At 42.3% G+C, this 18497-nt stretch overlaps 1 protein-coding gene across 1 annotated transcript in view; it reads left to right on the top strand.

The window, feature by feature from the left end:
- The window catches only part of PTPRG (protein tyrosine phosphatase receptor type G), a 409944-nt gene that overhangs the window by 333295 nt on the left and 58152 nt on the right, over positions 1-18497 (top strand). The window contains 2 exon segments of the mRNA XM_086619000.1: positions 932-1727; positions 9514-9646. Coding sequence (XP_086475126.1) covers positions 932-1727; positions 9514-9646 — 929 coding nt within the window.

The following is an 18497-nucleotide window of genomic DNA, read 5'->3' as shown; positions in this document are numbered from 1 at the left end:
GCACCGAGTTGACCTTGTTAGAATTATAGTGGCAAGTTGCAGAGCATGTAAAGTCCATGAGTCATGGTTCATCCCCTGCTGCTTCTCAGCTTCCCAAGGGATGCGGCTCTGGGCCACTGATGGTGACTGGGAACTTGTACGGGGAAAGCCAAATCTATATATAGTGCCACAGCCTAATGGTGCTGGTAGAGGTCCTGGTGACTTGCCAAAGGGCTCCTGATGCCCTCCAGGTCCTTCACAATTGCCCAGCTCTCTGTCCTGCAAGTCTTTTTTAACGAGAGCAAAGCCTCTCTGCAACACCAGTCCTTAGGAGAATAATGCTGATGGGTAAATTAAGGAAATAAAAATAGTACTATTTGAGGCCCTCACAATGTATGTGGGGAGGCCCTCACAATGTATGTGGGAAGACCCAGAGTTCCCTATCAGAGCAGACCCACCATCCACAGATGCACAAGTTGGCAGCGCAGCCCTTATTTTAGGACACCCCTTATGTAATGCTGTATTTTTAAACTTCTTTATTCTGAAGACTAAAGCACCGTGAGTAATGCAGCTAAACTCACTAAACTCCTTCACATCCTCCTCACCCCGAGAGGAAACGTTATTCACAAGTCACTGGTGATGTGGGTGGAGAAGGTTCCACTATAAAATAAAGATAAGGATGAAGAGGTTTTCGATGATAATGATTGTTTGGAAGTGGTAAATGTAGGGAGGTTTCCTCCTTTTGTGGTTTGCCGTGTAGCTCTGTGGCATGTCCCATTCCTGGCTCGGCCCTGCATCCATCTGGGTCTCTCATTTCATAGCAACCGGAGTTGCGTATGTGTGGGAAGGGAGGGAAAAGCAAAAGAAAACTGACCCCAGGTAGCATGTCAGGGCCCCTGTTGATGCTCTCTGCTGTGTTTTCTTCCCCTTTGCTGCCGGTGACCTCCTCAAGCCCACAGCATCTCCTGCCTCTTCAGCCGACATGGCTCCCATCAGCTCTGGATCCTCCACCTGGACCTCCTCAGGGCTTCCCTTCTCCTTCGTGTCCATGGCCACGGGGATGGGGCCTTCGTCCAGTGGCAGCCAGGCCACCGTGGCGTCAGTGGTGACCAGCACCTTGCTGGCAGGGCTGGGCTTCAGCGGTGGCGGCATCTCCTCCTTCCCCAGCAGCGTGTGGCCCACCCGGCTCCCCGCAGCGGCTGCTCCCAGCAAGCAGGCGGCACGGCCAGTGGTGGCCACCACCGAGGCCGCCGCCGCCTCCCCAGGGCCAGAACGGGACTCGGCGCTGACGAAGGACAGCGAAGGAGCCGAGGAGGGGGAGAAGGATGAAAAGAGTGAAAGTGAGGATGGGGAGCGGGAGCACGAGGAAGAAGAAGAAAAGGATGCTGAGAAGAAGGAGAAAAATAGGGCGACGGTGGCCATGGAGGCACGGAATAGCACGGAGCCCAATGTGGCCACAGCTTCCCTCAACCGGACTGCCAAGGAGGAAGGAAATAAAACCATACCGGGTGAAGAGCCAAACCAAACTGTTGCCCCCACGGCTGGAGGTTCTGAAGAGGAGAGCTTTGCCGAAGCAGACACGCAGCCCCAGCCGCTCCCTTCCACCCAAGTGCCACCAGCGTTCACCAACGAACTTTACCTGGGGAAGATCCCAAGAAGACCAGAGACAACAAGAAAACCTCCTCCAAAGGAGGACAGATTTCCAGAGGAATACCCCTCCGATAACAAATTCATCACCATTAACCCAGGTGAGTGACCTCTGTGGAAACTGTTTTTACCAGCATAAGACTGTCAGAAAATTACACGATCCAAGTTCCTTACTGGTTTCGAGTAGATACAACATTTTTGTGGTGCTTGGCTTCATCCCATGGGCAGGTCATCACAGGAGTCAACGCACAAATTGTTATTGGGGGGCAGACAGGGGGATGGATCATACTTTTATTTTACTGCGACAGATTCATAACCCTTGTACTCCTTACTAGAAGAGAAAAATTGGAAAAATGTTAAACCCCAATGTGCTGCATTAAGAATTTTGTTTTAAAAAAAAGATGAGAGGGGAATGCAGTGAACTATATCTGTGAAATTAATTTGGAAGAGCGGTTGCTGTGCTGAGCTGGTGTTTCATGGGAAGGCTGCTATATATGCTGTAAGCTAATTTAGTTTATCTGCAGGATTCTTCCCGATTGGGCTTTGAGATATTCTCCCAAATATGGGATCAACACTGGTTTATTTCTCACCACAAAACTTACAGCTCTGATCTTCCGAGACAAAGCACCTTTTGCACTAGGGTTACCTTTGGTTTTTTTCCTGTGGAAAAAAAAAAATCTTAGCCAGGCAGAGTTCATGTATTTTCTATGTCCTGATGAGAATTACCGATGCTCCTGTACATGCCAACTCTGGACGTACATACCAACCCCACATTATGTGCATAGCAAATACGACCTTTTGGAAGCAGACCAGGTGATCTGCACGTGCACCAAGCCCGGGGTGGTCAGGGTGTGCTGCACAGATCTACGCAAACTGGTGTTTCAGTCACTGCGCAGGAAATCCGGTGCGAATGCACACATTTCTGCTTGGGGAGCTCCAGGTACTGGTGAGGAAAACAGATCTTAAAACTGCAAGGAGCAAATGAAGTACATTTGTATGGATTTATTTGCAGAGTAAGAACTGAGATTTAGATACAGCAATGAGTTTATCTGATGGTTATGTGTTTTACCCCAGCGTTTATAAGATAACGCACATTTTTTGGTTTTGTTGTTTGGGATTTTTTTACTGTTATTGTTTATTTTGCTAATCTATGGACTGTTTTGTAATTTTGTTTTTTCATCAAAGCTGCTCTAAAGCTGGAGTACTCTGAAAAAACCTTGCATATTTATTTTTCCCTTCATTTATAAACACAAAAATGCAGACATTGTGCACTCAGTTATAGCTCAGAACCAATTTAAGACACAAAGCTAAATCCAATATTTAATAACATTTGTTACAGAAATGCTGACCTAACTAATGCTGTGAATCATAACTGTTCTGTAAGAGAACAGATTAACAATAGGAAAGCCAAGAAACCTGCACCAGGTTGTGCTAATTTTTTAAAATACACCGCTGGTTTTATTGCTCCTCAGCTGGAAATCATCTTCCAAATCCAGTGCTCGTACTGAATATGGTCTGAGATGCTTTTCAGGCAGTTTTCAACATGCCACTTGCTCTAATCACCTTTTTATCAGGAAGGAGGGAACTGGTCGTAATCATGCTTTGCAGTGTTGGGAGTAAGCATTCAACACCATTTGAGTTCAAACCCTGGCAATTCAGCCTGCCTGGGTGAACATGCCTCTGAAATAGTTGTCTTTAGTTCTTCCTGCCCTCTGCTTCGCAGTTTCTCACGTGCCAGTTTCTTGGATGGCCCAAGTACAATGTCCCTTACACAAGAACTAGAAAGGGCCTTGTGGCTTATTCTCAGCCTAATAAATGGGAGGAAAAATGCATTGTTGGTCTTGTTTCTTAGCTCATGACAAAGGGATTGTTATTAAATTGGATTTTATTCTGTGGTGAAGTTAAGATGAAAAAGATGGAGATCAATGAGGTGGGGAAATATTGTTAATATTGCTGATAAGGACTTAGTGGTTATTGCGCATTGTATCCCCTTAGCCTGTAGTGATTGCTGTCTCTTTTTAGCATGCAGAGAACTGTCACTGAAAGTGGTTCAATACAGCTTTGTCTCCTACTAGACAGCCTCTTTTAAGAGCTCTGCTCACTTGCAGGCTTGGAGCCTTGAAGTGACCCTGCCTGAAGACTGCACGCAAAGACAATCTTGAAAGCACTCTGCAGATTATGTTTTCCATGCTCGTATGGAGGGAGGGATGGAGGATAACTTACTGAGATCACTGTGTCTTACAAAAATGGCTTCCATGTGTAGGAAATGACGTGTGAAATAACCAGCACATGTTAGCTGGGGGAAAAGATAAGTGAGAGAGTTGCCTGTTTTACCCAAATTAACTTTAGTTAAATCATAGTTAAACCTCTGGTGACATACCCGGGATGAGGAGAAGGAACTGCTATATTTTCAGCTTCCCAGACAAGCCTCTCCCAGGCCCCTCAACGTACTGAAGAGGACACTTGGCAGCAAAAGGGCTGGGAATGGCTAATCAGAGATGAAGAAGAGCCTGTTTTCCTTGAGGCAGAGGTTCATTCCCTGTGCTTGACCTCCAGGTGGAAGAAGTTAGGTTGGTCACAAACCCGGTGACTCCTTGTCCAGACATTGGGAAGGGCTAGTGTTTTTCAACTCTGAGAACATTTTGAGATGTTTCTTAGTGGCTTTGGGGCAGAGGCTTTCTGTCTGAATCTCCTTGTACTAAGGTGTGAGGACCTAGTTCTTCAAAGTCTCTTCAGGCAAGTCCTTTTCTTTGCATCTTGTGTCACCAGGCTTCTGCAGTGGATAGCTGAGATCTACCTAACCTGGAGTTTGCCCAAATGTTTCACTAGGTGTGTCTGAGTAAGAAGGTAAATCTGAAATCAAGACAATGACCAGTGAAGCCAAAAGAGCATTGCCAGAAGTGTCTGAAATCATTCCTGAGCATCAGGACAGTTAAAAGAGGGTGAAGGCCATTTCCAAAGTAAGCAGAAAGAATCCTTACAGCTTACTGTGTCCCATAGAGAGCAGAAACTTTTTTGGATGCATCTTTTCTTCGGGAAAGCAGTTTTTAAAAAGCTGACAAGGTTTCGATAATGTTTTTGTCAGTAGAAAGTTTAATCATTTTAAAGGGTAGAAAATTGTTTCATAACAATGTACACTTGTAAAATTAATTATATAGCATCAAATTAGCAGTTGTAAGGAGATAACTGAATGGGGAAGTACTCATGAGTGTGGATGATTAGAGAAGAACAGGGAACGCATCAGAAATTATGGGGAAAGTGCAAAGCCAATTAGTACAGCAAGGCTCATTTTCTTTTAGTGCTGATTTCACACGCACATACACACACACCTCTCCTGAGGCCATGTCTTTATTTTCCAAATGGCATTGGCTTCTTCTTGTCTGTTGGTATTGGTCAACGCTAATCATTTTCTTCTGTCACTGAACGCTTGCTTGCCTTCTCCTCTTTTCATTTTCCTGATCTTCCTTTCCTCTGTTTTGGTGCCCACATTAGACTAATTGTACCTTTGATCTGCAACTGTTACACATGCAGCTGCTCAGCATTGTCCCCGACTCTGAAACCTGAAGATTAGAAAAACAGCAATTAGAATGATGCTCTGCAGAAAAAAAAAAAAAAAAAAGAGGAGGGAAAAAAAAAAAAAAAAGATAATCAGCATGTTTCAGTTAAATCAGGCTATAGCAGATATTATCCCACAGAATTTTGGTTCGTTGTGCTGGACAATTAAACAGATCCTTTGTATTTGACAGGAGATAACAAATGGGCTGTTGGGAGCAAAGTAATAGATGTCCGGTTGGGGCCTTTGCCTGAGTCATGAGCTGGGACTGAGACCAGAGCCGTGGGTTTGGCCCTTGATCCGAACTTCAGCCAGATCCTCCCCATCCCTCAGCACTCACCCGCTTCTGCTGAGTTCCTCCCACAAGAGAGCTTTGTAGAAAGATCGTGATGTGCAGGGTTAAATTTCAAGCCTGGTGTATGCTTTTAGCAGAGACTGAGCTTTGGTTTTTAGAACAGTCTTTGCCAGGTCTGAGGTTACAAAAGCCTTTTGGGGATAACCTCATTAAGATAATTAAACATCTGTGTAATTCTTTCTTTCTCCATACATGGCAAGGATTATTAAGCTGTATTTTCATGTGGCACTTGAGCCATTTTGCATGGCAACTTACAGGAGCAAACATGAATGGCTTGAAAATAAAAGGATTGAATTATTTGATGTTTGCAAACACTATGAATTTTGGATGTCTGACATCAGGATTAAGTATGATTGGCATCTGTTTACAAAACAGTGAAAAGCCACACTTAGTTGTCCACAGCTTGTGAATATGACTACTGCAGGAAAGTCTTCAAATAAATAGGGAGAAAATAGCTCCACAATGGCACGAGCTTATATCAAAGGTGATAATCTTTTTAAAAACATACAGGTTTGCCTTTCATAGTTGAATAATATGGCATATTCTATTTTCCAGTATTAACTGATACCTTTGAATAAGCCCATGATTTCATTTACTCGAAGCAGGTGACTTTCTCGAAGTAAGTTTCATTTACTCGAAGCAGGTGACCGGATGGTCTGAGGCAGTCCAGCAGCAGGAGTTTTCTTTTGGCCCGCAGAACACGCGTATTGTCGCAGCTAACGATATCTGCAATGGTACAACAAACAGAACTTTGTCCTGGCAGGTTATGCAAAGGGTGATAAAGGTAGACAGGTTGTATATTACAGCTATGGTTGCTTATTATAGCAGGCAGTGTTACTTAAGGAAAATAAACATGTGTCTATTCTCAGGAACCAATTACCAAGAAAACACAGAAAACCGGTACATTTCACAAATTGTAGAGTGCCTCTTTCTTGCCTTGACCTTTGTGCAAGAGTTAACGCTGCCAAAGCCTCCCTCGCTGCCTAGTGCCCTCTACTAATACTCTCTGTGCCAGGGCCACATCCAGCCAGGGCCTGGATGGAACTGCTGCATGGGTGGTTCACAGGAGTTACGGATTTTTGCAGACACAGGAGTGTATTTAGCAGTGCTGGGGCTTATATCATGTGGGACCTCCTGAAACAGATATGCTGTAATAATTTTTATTCCTTCCTACTGGGATGAATTCCAAGCCAGTAAAAGGCAAACTGAATTAATTCAACGAAGGCATATGCCACTGGAAACTGTTTACATTTCTTAGCAAAAATGGAGTTTCCTGGTCCGTTTTTTAAGCTTCTCTCCCACCGCCAAACTGCAGCGTATGGTGGGCACCGTTACAAGGGTATGCTGTTGACACTAGCAAGGCTCAACATTCTTGGAAAAGAGGGAAATACTGACCATTTTTTATTTTATAGTGTTTTGTTATGTAGGAGAACAGGAAACTATAAAGGCCCAGATCCGTCTTTTTTTGTGTGTATTTTCTTCAACTCTTTCCAAGTTACCCAGTGTGCTGCCTTTTCTTAGGCTCTTCTGCCATGACATTCAAGAAACAGGCGCCAGCACTCCAGCTGTACCGCTGTACTTCTGGCCCCAGCTGTCGTTCTAGTACAATTTTTATTGACATTGGTTTGTTCAAGCTCTCTCAACTTGAGCAGCAGAAAACACCTAAGACTTTTTCTTAGAAGCTGGCACAGGAAAGGTCTCTTTTTTTTTTTCTGAAGCATATCACTGCTTGGGCATTCCCAACTGGAATTTTGGGGCCAACCATCAGCATGCAGGAATGCCATTTGTTATTCTGGCACTCAACATCCTGAATGCTTTCTTATCCTCACATCAATGGTGTAGAGAGTTGGCAGGGTCAGATAAGTGTGTTCTCCACAGTAGACTGAGTAAGAGGAGCATCATGACCACTGAAGAATTTCGTAGTGTGCACTGGGACTCCAGCCCATGCTGTGCTTACGATGGAATTTAATTTTCTTCCCGTGTAAACAGAAACATATGTTTTTGTGTTGAAATATGCGGAGGTGAAACTAAACAGAATACTGTCCTTGGAAAGAAATGAAGCAACACCCTAATGGATGTAAGGTGGTGGGACTGTTTGGCTCTCCTACTAAGTTTTATTACATTGCATGGTTTTTTGCTTTGTCCCTTTTACCCTTCTGATTAGTAACACTTACCTCACAGGCCTAATTTTTTCATGCTGTTACACGATTCGAAACGCACTGATAAAAACCGATGCCTCAGGGCTTATGATTTTTGCAAGTTTGGCAAATATAGACAATAAGCCTTTGCTCTAGTTTTGGGGTTGTTCTTCCCCTTATTCTTTTCTAGTCAAGGAAATCAAAGACGTGTCTTAAAAATGGTATGTTGTATATTATTAGTGTGCTGTGAAGACGAAAGCTCACCACACGCTGGAGGTACAACGTTGTGTGCCTATTCTGCAAAGTGGCACTGTTGGTAACCTCAGTAGCCTTTCTTCCTGAAGTTGGAGACAACTGGCTACTCATCTCTCTTTTGATCAGTTCTATACTCAGTGCACGTTCACTTCCCCCAAACATCCCTCTGATTAGCACCTCATTTAGGCTGCTTGCTAAAGGGCATTACCTCCATCAGCCTAGTTCTTTAAACTAGAAAGATTTCTTGCTGGGCTTGCAGCAGCCTGCAGCCTTGCTCTGTTTTCAGCAGTCAGGCAAAAGCATTTACAATTAACCTTTACTTCCATGTTAGTTGAATTTTACTCCTGCCTATGGAGGAGTATAATCTAAATGCTATTAAAATAGAGTATGACTTCATATTATGTGACATCTGGTGACTTCCAATTATCTGTGTTTTGCCTGCCTACGGTGAAAAGGCAATTATGTTCTTCTGGTAGGATTTGTAGTAGTTTCAGAAGATATGATAATACAATAGTGAAGGAGGGCAAGGAAGCACATTGGTAAGGAAAGACTCATGTAAGCTAAAAAGTAGAAGTCAAGTGCGTATGTTTCAATCCTCATTCAAATCTGAAGCTGTTTACACTAATCCTTTCCCATTACATCCTGTTGAAAGGTATTGATCAGCTTCCACCTGTTTGTTAGGAAACACGAGTAAGATACAGAATCCACTTCTGTATTTTTCTTTTATCATTCTAAAACAATTTATTCATCAAGACTACATGAATTTGTACAAATTAGATGTCTTTTGAAACACATTGACACAACGTCTATGTTCATTGGCTCCAGTACTACTTGCAGAACCTCTAGATATTCATCTTATATATGATATGGTAATTTTAACGAGATGTCATGCAAAAAGTGAAATGGAGTTACTCGGCCAGATCTCAGCATATTGACCAACTTTAATTTTGTTCAAAAACTGTGGCATAATGATTTCTTCTGTCAGTTACAACACATCCTATCCATTCATTCATCCATCCATCTTGACAATCCATATGCTAAAAAGTGCTTTCGTATGCAGTAACTCACCAGATTGTGACAATTCCACAAATGATGTGACATGACACCCAACATGTTGAGGATTTTTTATTTTAAGATAGTTACCGAGAAATTTATTTCTGAAGCAAAGTATTACACTGAGCTTTGCAAACAGGGCTGTCCAGTAGTGTTAAGAAACAGAGTGCATTTATCTGCAAACGCTGATGACCGAGCAAAGCGTTTACTAGGTTACCATGGTGAAATGACTCAGTGGGGTACTCCACATCTGATAATAGGTGCTCGCACGATAAAGTCTTAAAATTGTCTATGAGACTGTAATTACAGGCAGTAGTAAAATCCAAGCCATATGTGGCAATAAACACCATACTTTTGTGCTCTCATGTCTCAGACTAAAGACAAATGGAGTCCCACCCTGCAGTTAGAAGATCTTTGCTCTGTTTACTCATACCATGTAAAATGGACAAGCTATTTGTTTTGCTTACACGTTTTCCCATACAGTAATTCTCTTTCCATTTAGTGATTGTTTTTGTTATGTGTTTAACACACAGCTGACAAGAACAGCTCCAGCATGGCCACGAGACCTTCTCCTGGTAAAATAGAATGGATTATCCCGCTTATTGTGGTCTCAGCACTGACCTTCGTGTGCCTCATTCTTCTCATTGCTGTGCTCGTCTACTGGAGGTGAGCCTTTTTCCTTTTAATTGGAAACTGATTATGATTTAAAACACATTTTAGGTGATGTTTTTTCATGTAGTCCTGTGGGTTTTATTCTATTAGATGTAATGGTGATAGATGCATTAGATAACTCTCTGGATGCTAGAACAGCTCTGTTGGTTAACTATTCAACTGTCTTAAATATTGATTTTTGTGTCATGAAAATGAGCTTGATAGAGCTCTAGCAATGGTAGAGCCAGCTGTAATGCCAACAAATATTTTCACAGTTAGTCCCTCTAATATTGCTATAAAAAGGTATCTGTGTCTTGGAAAGGTGGTCATGGGGAAAAAAGCCCAGTGAGACTGGACTTGGTTCCGTGGGTGGCTTAGCCACATACCCCTGTGTGATCTTAAGAAGTTCTTTTCTTCCCTTGACTGTACTTCGAAAAAGGGGGATAAGCTTGTTTCACGTTACATAGCAATGCTCTGAGTTAGGAGTCTTTACCATGGGTGAAGTGTTCAGAGGTGCAACCTGCAAGGTCTTGAAAGTGAAGATTGCCTCTTACAAAGAGATAGTCTTTTACACCGATGGGCATCGGTTAAGTAGTGGAGACTAGGATTAGCATCAACAAATCCATCTCCATTTGATTTAGAGTAAATTAAAACCTGCAGCACTTTCTTGGGCCAGAACCAAGAAATCTTGGGTACAAAGACACTTCGTTTGTCCGGTAGTGAAAATCAACCAGGGATTAGCCTTAGAGAAGATGTTTAGGAATTATTTCAAAATCTGACTAGATGGGACACAGAAAAGTAGTTTTGATGAGAAATAGCAGGCCATTGGTCATTATATTTGCAGAATCAATTAAAAAACTACCAAGCTGTTTTTCAGTACACCCATTTTGTTGACGATTAATTGGCCAAATTGTTGAGGCTGGAAACATTTGAAAGAATATTAATAAATAGATGAGAACAGTCATGTGAAAATAATTTCTATTAACATTTGCAAGTAATTAACATCATTACAGCAAGACAATGAATAAAATTGCAGTGATATGTACACAAAAGCTGAAACTGGGAAGGTTCTGAAGATCCCTTTGTGGTGTCCTGTCCTTCAGTATATGTTTTCTTCATTTGAAGGACTCAACTTGATCACATTCACACCAGAAAAACCCTGGAAGGATATGGTATATCCTGAAGCACTGTAATGACCAATTAGTAATACTCTCTTGCATTGATACAAAATGCTCTTTTAAGGAGGAAAGGTTTTAAAATAAAATGCTAACAGCTATTATCAAGAAGATGTTGGTACACCTCATTGTTTGGAAAACATTTCTATTTCCTGCAATTTCACTAATGGATCGAGATAAATAATTGGAAAATTAGTGTTTCATTTGCTCAAAGAGTAACAATACCATCCCTGGGAAGATATTAGAGTTGAAAACTACTGGCTTAGTGACCAATAGTTAGGGACTAATTTTTGATAAATACCGGCTTGTATTATAGATGGTAATATTACTCGAGTCTAAAATGAAGATATGTTAATTAAAGTTAAATACTTTTTATCTTCAAAATTCCTAACCATCCACCTCATAAAATTTCTATTTGCTTTGTAATAAAAAACAGGCACATAAATCAAGGAAGACACATGAACAAAGACTTCAGCTGAAACCAAATTACTTTTCCAGTGATGTTTGTTATTTTGCATATGGCCAGCAATTGTTTCTTATCTGCTTGCCATAATATGCATGAGTAGTTAACATTCATCCGTGGCTTTGGTAATATTATGAGCATTGTCGTTAATACCCTTGACAGCAGTGGATCAATTTTTTGTATATAATTGATACTAAAAAAAAAGAAGGTGGAGATTAAAAATTAATATAGACAGGGCAAGTATGTCATGAGGCAGTCAAAAGTTTGAACAATACAAAGCAACAAATTGAAGAACAATAAACAAACTTCTTGAGAGCATATGTGTTCTAGCTTCAAAATAATCTCCTGTGTCTACCTTCATAGTTCTGAGGATTTTTTAACAAATACTGAGAGTGTATAAAAATGTTAGCTTATGTTTTTGGATAAATCAACAAGCAACTGGAACACAAATTGTCCACAGTAACATTTCACGTTGTGCAGACCGTGTCATTGAAATGGCAACACAGCAATTTTTGTGCTCTTTTCAGTGTGATTACCTTTCCTTAGGAAAAAAACCCAACATGTTTATCTCTGTGAGTTTTCAAGTAAGGAAAAAACAGATCCTCAAACACTGCAGAGTCTAATTTACAAGTCAGAAAGGAACAGTGATCTGGATTTTCAGGAAGAAATACTTAAAATGTAATGGGCAACATATGGAATAATTTGCTAAACAACACCAGCAAAGCAAATGGCATGAAAACGGGTTTGAGACAGATATTTCAGTAAGGGAAACACGGTATTGAAGTGCACAGCAGAGGAACACTTGTTATGAAAGGATAACCCTCAAGGGGACAGGCGTGCTGGACCAAGAGGTCTTTTCTTGCACAGCAGTTCTTTGTTTTGGTGTGAGAAAAAGCATTACAAAACAAAACTCATAGAACTAGAAAATGCAGAAGAGACATGGTTACCCCTTGGCAATATGTTTTGAGGGTAAAACAAATGATATTTTCACTTTTGTGTTTTTGAGCATTTGCGGGATTAGATGATTTGAGACCAGAGATGACATAAGTAGAACAATGAAGCAAAGCGAAGCCTTCTGCTTGTTTGTGTTGCATCGATGCTCTGTTATCCGGGGACCAAAATAAGGAGTTGGAGAGGTTGCTTGTGAAGGTTTGGCAAAGCATTTACCTCTGTTTGGATCCTTTGTAATTCATTCTGTGATACAGCAGTAAAATAAGTTTTGTGATGATGTCTCGTAAGGAAGCTTCATTTTCTGTTCCCTTTATTTGGAAAGGGGAATGATAGGAAGCAATCACTGCTTGATGAAGCTTTTCCTTTCTTTATCTGTTGAGCTTCCATGCTGTGTTCATTAGAGTCTTCTTGTAATTGAATATATTTGGAAATGATCTGTGCAATTTCTGAATGAGACTCCCTTATTTGCAGAGGTAATTTGCTGTTCTGAGTTCCTTTTCCATGTGAATCCTGGACAAATGGCAAAAGAATACAATTGATGTTGAAGAGAAAGGGTCACTTCCGTCTTTTTAGCGTGATGGCCATCTGAGTAATGAAAAGGGATGGGAACTTGCAGGCAAGCAGCAGCTCTGAATTACCTTTTTACTAAAGTTTCCTGAATTCAGTACTTTTAATGGCACTGCTGTGCAAAGAGGGCTAAGTGATTTTAAGTTGATAGAGTGGAAAATCAACTAGGTCAGCATAATGAAGCTGCAAAACTTGCACTGCCTCTTATCCCAGGAGAACGAGGAGAGCACCATCACGGGATGACCAGGAGCCACAAAGTTCGCTGGGGCTAGTTGGCAGTTCGTCTTCCTGGGCAGGAGGGACAATGATGGCTGTAATTTTAAGTTCACTTGTGTGTATCTTTGATTCTCCTCGAGGAAAAGCTGGCCTGGCTGATCCTTGAGCTGTCATGGGCACAATGAAGGGGGACTGCTGCTCCCAGGACCTCTAGTGCTTGAAACTGATTTCTTCTAGAATTAAATGTGAGTCTTAGCAGACAGAAATGGTGAGGAGATCCTCGTTTTACTCAACATGTAGATGCACCATTTGCTTCTGCAGTAGCACAATGGCATTTCCTTTTCTGCTTTCTTTCCTTTTGTATTGGTTCCTGAAATTATGTGCTCTAGGGACAACCACTCAGTATTTCTGAGAACTACTCACTGGGATTTTAGGATCCTTCACTGGAGCAGTACTAGCTCATCTAGAGCATGTTAAAATGTGCGCATTGTAAGATGCAGTTTTCCAAGCACGTTATTTTTGCATTGCTGGGCATTTGTTTTGCGTCTGTGATTTTATACCCAGACTCGATATCATGAGATCCTTCTGCAGTTCTTCAAGGTCAGTTTAAAATTTGACTTGGATTGTCTGCAGTCTTTGCCACTGTTATTCTCACAGCCTTTTCTACGAGCTCTCAGAATTGCAGTGTGTGTGGTAGTGACCTCCAAACTATTTAGGGATTGAGTGTGACTTCAGGTTTTTTGCAACAAGGCGAGTTCCTATAGCATGCTGAGCCGTAATATGGCTTGAAACATGTCTTTTCTAGCACTTCTGCTATACTCTGTTGCAAATTGAACAAGTCCTGAGTATTGACACTTTAAGGGAAACCCAGGGTCAGTGCCACTTTCTTTTTCACAGAGATGCAGGTGGGTGACTAGAGTTGGGAAATCAACTAAAATACACATTAACTTCTTTCATTTTTAAAAAAAAAAAAATATTTTAGGAGTGACTGGTGACCTTCCACTGTTTGTTTTCCATTCTGATTTTTAATCTAAACACTACAATGCTATAGACTGTGGTTTCAAAGGGAAAATAAGCAGAGAATATTAGGAAGCAATTAAGATTTTAGAGTTTAGCCAACAGCAACTTTTAAATGGGAACTAAATTATAGCCATTTCTCTTTTTCAGCTAAGAGGAAGAAATTAATTCACAACTATAGCTGGAGAGTTTTCTTTTTCTTTCTTTTCAGCAGATACCATAATTCACCTCTGAATTATTGCCGCCATCAACATCGTGATCTCAAAGACAAAGCAGGAATATTGTATTGCATTTCTTATTAAATCAAGCTGTTTATACAGTGCTAATATGTTTACATTCAGGAGGGATTTTTGGAACAACACAGCTGCTGCCTTTCAAAGAGCAAGCGAGCTTGCATTGCTTGTTTATAGTCATGTGTGTATATGAGACAGCTTGGGAAAAAGATGCCTTTAATTTTCCTTAGGCAAAACCCTATAGAGTTTAGTAGACAGTAAGAGTTTTCTTGGGTTTTTGTTAAACATCCTGTTGAATTTAGCAGAATCCTTGGGAAAGGCCCTGTGGCAGAGCCTCATACTTCTCTGGCGGTGCCTCTGTGTAGAAGAAATAACACTGAGCACCAGGAGATGTGGGTTCTTTTTCTGACTCGCTCATTGATTTTCTGTGTGACCCGGGGCCAAGTCACTTACGGTTTGACAGTATTGTTGTTGAACTCGGTGGCAAAGACCTCACTGGGAGCAAGCTCAGGTGTTCAATATTTCAGCATCTGAGCTCTGTCACCGGTAAAACAGCACTGAAGAAGCTTGGTATTTGTAAATCGGTTTGTAATATAGAAATGAAAGCTGCAGCATAAGAGCAAGGGCTGTTGTAGTTACCATGTCCAATAACCATGCCTTGCAAAACTACCTTTCGATATTAAATTAAGGAGAACTTGCACAGCTCCATAGCTAAGACAGTGTTAAAACTTTATTGGGGAAAAAAAAGAACTTTTGCCTGTAGCAGGTTGTAAAAAGCACTGAAGTTGTTATTTGAACCTATCTCTAGGTTTTATTTTATGAGTACACAATGTGTTGTTCATCTACTGTACTGATTGAAAAAGGAACATTGCAGATTTACAGACTGTTGTAAAATCGCTTGCTTACAATGATAAAAGCTGCTTTCAGCTTAGTCTAAAATACTTGTGATTCTGCTCATTTTCGCACTCATGGAGGATCCTAGGTGGTAACGCTTTCTGAGAGCCTGTGTGCTGATTTTAAGAATGCCTCGGGTGCAGTTGCACGAGTATTTATTTCAGCAGCAGCAGTTCAAGTAGCCTCCTCCGTTCCTGCCCTTGTTGTGCCCTCTGTGATATCAATGCAAATGTTTGTACAACCATGGAATGGGAGGAGCTGGATTGAGAAATAATCCACATTTAAAAAAAAAAAAAGAGAGATACTTTTGTGCCCTGATTTAAGCCAGATTAGCTTCCAATCTGGTTCATATAGTAACCAGACAGACTTGTACCAGTATAACTGAGGGACCAGCACGAGGCAGGAATGAGCAGGAAGGATGGGGATGCTCACACTGACACTGCCCTCAGCGATGCCTGAGGGGCACGTCCAGACACTTGTGCTCAGCTTGGGGAAGGCAGTGCCCCAGAGCACAACCCATGTCACCGTAGGCAGCGAGGAGAATTAGCCGACAAGGGCAAGAGATCTCCTAAGCTGGGAGACGGGCAACACCACAGGGAGACGAGGGGAAACGTGGAGGTGAGTGGGTGCCTGAAACCTCTTGCAGCTTCCATCTCCTTTTTAGTGACCAGATGTGCCCTGCTCATGCTGAACAGAGCATGCCTTTGTTTTCCTCTGGGAATGGTCATGCCTAGTCTCCCCTGATGACAAACAGCCTCAGAGGGATGGGGACAGAGCGGATCACTGCCTGGCAAGTGGGATGCAGCCCAGACTGATTCAGAGCCCTCTGATCTCCCAGCCTCAACACAGGCAGGGCAGGAAAAGCACTTCAGCTTTTATTGCGGAAGATCCAGGCTGTATTTGATTTTGCCAGTGCCGGAGGTAAAGGTACGGAAATATTGGGCCCTTTTGTGTGCAATATCTCAAAGCTCTGCTCGTTTTCATTAAAGGGGAGCAGCCCTGTGATCAGCTCCCTCTTATCCTGCGTGAGGAACCGAGCTCATCCTTTGTGCTGACGGCAGGCAGCTCGCTTTCAAGCCTGAAGCTTAGGGCAGCTGCCAGTTGCTTGTTCTAGCTTTTGGTATCGTTCTTTGAGTGCTCATCATTCTTCCATTACGAGGAAAATCAATATAAAAACTTCTCCAACGGCACCTCTGCTCTTTCATCCGGCAACGTGCAGCCTGGGGCGAGGGGAGGAGAGCCCACAAGGAGATCTGCTAACGCCAAAGTGTAGCGTGCCGCTGCTGTTCCTCCCGTTGTCAGCTCGTGGGCTTTTATCTTCTCCTCTTGCAGGAAGCTGAAAAGAATCCAGCCTGGCTTTTTGTAAGGGTGGTGGGGCACCGGGGTCTTCTCCGTGGGCGAAGGGCTGAGGTAGGGGAGCGCAGCTGTGCGCAGGGACCAGGACACCCCACCGCACCCCGCGCTGCCGCCATTCCCCGTTCCTTCGCAACTTCTTGCTCAATAACCGTTTCCCAAATGGCTACTTTAGGGCCTTTCAGAAATCACAGGAGTTGTCAGTTGTTATAGTAACGGACCCCCTGCTGCTGAATTGGCCCTGAGATGCCCATTTGGGCTTTTGAACAGACTAACTCATGCTCATTAGACAAAAAAGAGAGAGAGACAGATTTGCAGATGGAAAGTTGCTTTTTAAGCATGCTGGATGATCTGTTAAGAGCTAAACTGTGGAAAGGGGCATGTTCTCTCATTATATGCCTGTTACTTTTACTCTTCTTTAATTAACTCTAGTGTTACTTTTTCTTGTAAACCAGAATTCTACAAGATTTCAATTTCCTCACTGGTGAGGCCAGTAGCGAGCTGCCGCTTTACAAACCAACAACTTTTGTCTTGAGAAAGGAAAAAAGTTGAAGAAGAATTTGCCAAGCTTAAATGTAGATAGTGGTGATTTCCAGAACTATCAGGATATCTACAAAGCTCAGAAAATAGTACTTTTAATCCTAATTGTACAGCATCAGGAGCAATATCAAAAATCTGAAAGCACATTTTGACCCAGGAATGTCCCATTTCAAGGAAATAGCACCATCTAGATTTTGCTTCAGGTTTAAACCTGAGCAGTCCCATTGATGTTAACAGAGTGACTCCTGACTAACTGGTATCAGCTAAATCAGACTTTGCCCTGGTAAGTCTGAGTCCACATGACTGAAGAACCTGTATCACCTTAAATGAGTTCTCAAGAGTATGCAATTGCAATAACAAGTTACTTCTTGCCAGGTATTTGAAGCCAGCTTCTTCCTGTGCCACGCATGTCCAGCCTTCATCTGAATTTCATGAAGCAATGTTCTCCTCTCAGCCGTCCTGTAAATGAAAAGCAAATCCAGATTTATAGCAGGCTGGTGTATCTCAAGGTGTAAATAAGAGAGGACTATGGTCGTTCTTGTGCGATACACCTTTTCTGTGAGGAAGTTGGTTGGATAGGATGGGCCAGCAGAGTTGTTAGCAGAGAGGGGAAGCAAGTGCTCTAGTACCTGAAAGGGGTCTGCAAGGAATACGTGATCTTCTGTGCCCATTGTGCTGGGGATGAGGAGTCTTTGGCTTAAATTGCAGCTAAAGAGAAATTTAGGTTTGACATTAGAAAAAGCTTCATGACAGGAAGGACAACAAAGCAGTGGTCTACAGAATTTCCATCATTTCTAGGTTCCAAAACAAGGTTAAGCAGCCGTTCGTCAGAAGCACCACAGGAATCATTGATCCTGCTCGGGAGCTTCAAGGGCCGCTCTCCGCAGCTCTGCGGTGTGAGCTTTAAAGCACATATGTGAGTGTGAGAAAAGAGGAGGAATGGTATAGTGTGATGAACTGTCCTGTAAATCACAGACTAGAAGCCTGAAAAAGTGTTTGGAAGACACAGTTTAATTGTGCATCATGTTTAAAGTGAATAGTGTGAAGCCCATAAAAGAGCACATCTAAGAATTGGGGGGAGGAGAGAGGGAGGGCTCTGGCTTTGGAGAGGGAGTGAAAGGAAGATACAAACAGGCAGGAAAGAAACTGCAAAGGCAGCTTGCAGAGGACAATCGGGTCAGGAGACCCACAGGTTGGTGGAAAAAAATCTATCTGGAGTTTTTTTCCATCTGTTCTCCTGCAACAGGGAGCCTAAAAGTAGGGAAGGGTTAAGAGTACAACAATGATTTGAAGTTTAAAAATGAAACAGAGGAGAAGGGATTGGTATAGCTGTGGTTTGCTGCCCCTGTTGCATGTTATCTAAGGCACCATCCGTACTGCACGTGTCAATACTGCCCCGTTATCAGCAGCAAGTGCCAGCGTGAGGCCAGCCCTGGTGTCAAGGGCAAAGACCCTGT

The sequence above is a fragment of the Tauraco erythrolophus genome, chromosome 12, assembly GCF_009769465.1.
Source record: "Tauraco erythrolophus isolate bTauEry1 chromosome 12, bTauEry1.pri, whole genome shotgun sequence".
NCBI classification, from domain to species: Eukaryota; Metazoa; Chordata; class Aves; order Musophagiformes; family Musophagidae; genus Tauraco; species Tauraco erythrolophus.
The sequence above is the reverse complement of the archived record's forward strand: the minus strand, read 5'-3'. Positions and strand labels throughout refer to the sequence as shown.